Source organism: Danio aesculapii, unplaced genomic scaffold (genome assembly GCF_903798145.1).
Source record: "Danio aesculapii unplaced genomic scaffold, fDanAes4.1, whole genome shotgun sequence".
Taxonomy (NCBI): Eukaryota; Metazoa; Chordata; class Actinopteri; order Cypriniformes; family Danionidae; genus Danio; species Danio aesculapii.
Genome location: NW_026613779.1, coordinates 30,001 through 32,500, shown reverse-complemented (window position 1 = coordinate 32,500; position 2,500 = coordinate 30,001). Strand labels below are relative to the sequence as shown.

The 2,500-nt window shown below is 42.3% G+C and overlaps 1 protein-coding gene across 1 annotated transcript in view; it reads right to left on the bottom strand.

Annotated features, from left to right (window-relative positions):
• The window catches only part of LOC130220324 (fibrillin-1-like), a gene marked incomplete at both ends in the record, with an annotated part of 34,808 nt that overhangs the window by 5,457 nt on the left and 26,851 nt on the right, over nt 1–2,500 (bottom strand). Inside the window, 3 exons of the mRNA XM_056452686.1 lie at nt 231–284; nt 1,600–1,752; nt 2,016–2,138. Of these exons, the coding sequence (XP_056308661.1) occupies nt 231–284; nt 1,600–1,752; nt 2,016–2,138 (330 nt within the window). The remainder of the gene's footprint in view (nt 1–230; nt 285–1,599; nt 1,753–2,015; nt 2,139–2,500) is intronic.

Below are 2,500 nucleotides of genomic sequence, written 5' to 3'. Positions count from 1 at the left end.
TCTTTGTGTGTGTGTAAGTTGTTTTCCATTTGTTGTGAAGACCAAATGTCCCCACAAGTATAGCAATACCAGTAATTTTTACCGTTGTGTGTTCATTTTTTTGGTCTCCATGAGAAAAACATGCTTATAAATCAGAGAGAATATACAGTCTGTACAGTACACACATCATCATAGCTATAAGTGTCTTCATAAAGAATGCTGTGTGTGTGTGTGTGTGTGTGTGTGTTTACCTCTGCCGCCAGTGGTTGTTCCATTGCCGTGACTGCAGAGAGCCGAAAACTCCGCTGGAACATAAACACACAATTTAACAATGTGTTTGCAGATGCCAGAGAGTTCTAAACATGTCTGCAGTGTGTGTGTGTGTGTGTGTGTGTGTGTGTATGTGTGTGTGTGTGTGTGTGTGCGTGTGTGTGTGTGTGAGTCGGTGCTGATGTCATGGTCTCCACAGTGATCTGAGGTGAGGAGTGATGTGTGTGAGCTGCTGTTGGGCAAAGTCACGCTACGTGTGCGTATTTGTGTGTGTATCTATGTATATGTAGGTGCAAACATGTGTGCGAATATGTGTGTGCATCAATGCCTATGTATGTGTGTATGTATGTGCATATGTCTCTGCTTTTGTGTGTGTGTGTGTTTGAGTGAGTGTGTGTTTATGTATGAATGTGCCTGATCCTTGTCTGCTTCTGTGTGTGTGTGTGTGAGTGTGTGTATGTGTGTATATGTGTGTGTTCAGTTGAGAGTGCGTGTGTTTCAGTTTATCTCCATGTGTTTGTGTGTGTTTGTATGCTAGTATATGAGTGTGCATGTGTGTGTGCATGTTTTTTTTGCGTATGTGTGTATTTGTGCATGCATCTTGTGTGAGTGTGTATGTATGTTCATATATATGTGTGTGTCTGTATTTACGTGTGTGTGTGTGTGTGTGTGTGTTAGTATATGTGCGTGCATGTTTTGTGCATGAGTGTGTCTGCGTGTTTTTTGTGTATGTGTGTGTTTGTGCATGAATCTTCTGTGAGTGTGTGTGTATGTTAATATGTGTGTGTGTATGTTTGTATGCTAGTATATGAGTGTGCATTAATAGTGTGTGTGTGTGTCTGCATGTTTTTATGCATATGTGTGTGTTTGTGCATGCATCTTGTGTGAGTGTGTGTATGTTAATATAAGTGTGTGCGTCTGTGTTTACATATGTGTGTGTGCTAGTATATGAGTGTGCATGTTTCGTGTGTGTGTGTGTGTTTTTTGTGTATGTGCGTTTGTGCATGAATCTTGTGTGAGTGTGTGTGTATGTTTATATATATATATATGTGTGTGTGTGTGTGCGAGTGTGTCTGTGTTTACGTGTGTGTGTGTGTGTGTGTGTGTGTCTGTTTGCTAGTATTTGTGTGTGAATATATCGTGTGTATGTGTGTGACTCTTCCATATGTGTGTGCTCATGTGTATGTGAGTGCGTATGTGTATGTTAATATGTGTGTGTGTGTGTGTGTGTGTGTGAGATGTTTGTGTGTGTGTGTGTGTGTGTGTGTGCGTGCGTGCGTGCGTGCGTGCGTGCGTGCGTGCGTGCGTGCGTGCGTGCGTGTGTGTGTGTGTGTGTGTGCGTGCGTGTACCTGAGTTGAGCGGTGGGCAGGGTTGGCAGGGTTCTCCAAAAGCGTACTCCACATTGGCGCAGCAGCATTCAGATTTGGTGACGGCACCGAAGAGCGGCCGCACACACTGACCGCGCTTATATCCTCCGTAACATGTGCTGCGCATGTGTGTGTCTGCAGGAAAACACAAGCGTCCAGCATCAGTTCAACACACACACTCTCTCTCTGAAACCAGTCTACACACAACAAAAGGTCTGCTTTACCACACACAGAACACACAAAAACGAGTGTGTGTAAGAGGGATTGAAGAGCTGTGCGTGTGTTTGTGAGAGTGTGTAAGACAGTGTGTGTAGGAGTGTGCATGTATTTGAGTGTGTGTTTATGAATGATTGTAAAAGTGTGTATGTGTATTTATGAGTGTGTGTGTGTATGCTCACCTACACAGACGCGTCCATCGAGGCCCACAGCGAGTCCTGGCATACACTCACACCTGAATGAACCCTCCGTGTTCACGCAGTGACCGTTCATACACATACCTGGAACCTCACACTCATCCACATCTGACACACATTCACAGACACAGACACAGACACAGACACAGACACACAATATTAATAAATTTGAACTTGAAATATATTATAAACCTATAATAGAATTCCAATGAAACTACAATAAGCATGTTATAAATATATTATTGTCTCTAATGGTTCCATGAAGAACCTTTAAAGTCATCATAAAATACAACTGAACAAAATTACCCATGCTAGCTCACACTGCGCTTCTTACACTGCCATTAAAAAGCACTTTCCAGAACCTTTCCATTCACTGTTCCTCAGTGGTGAACAATCTCAAAACACATAAAAACTGATATCTTCTGTGAGCACTAAACTACAAATGACTAATAATGTAATAATAATAATAA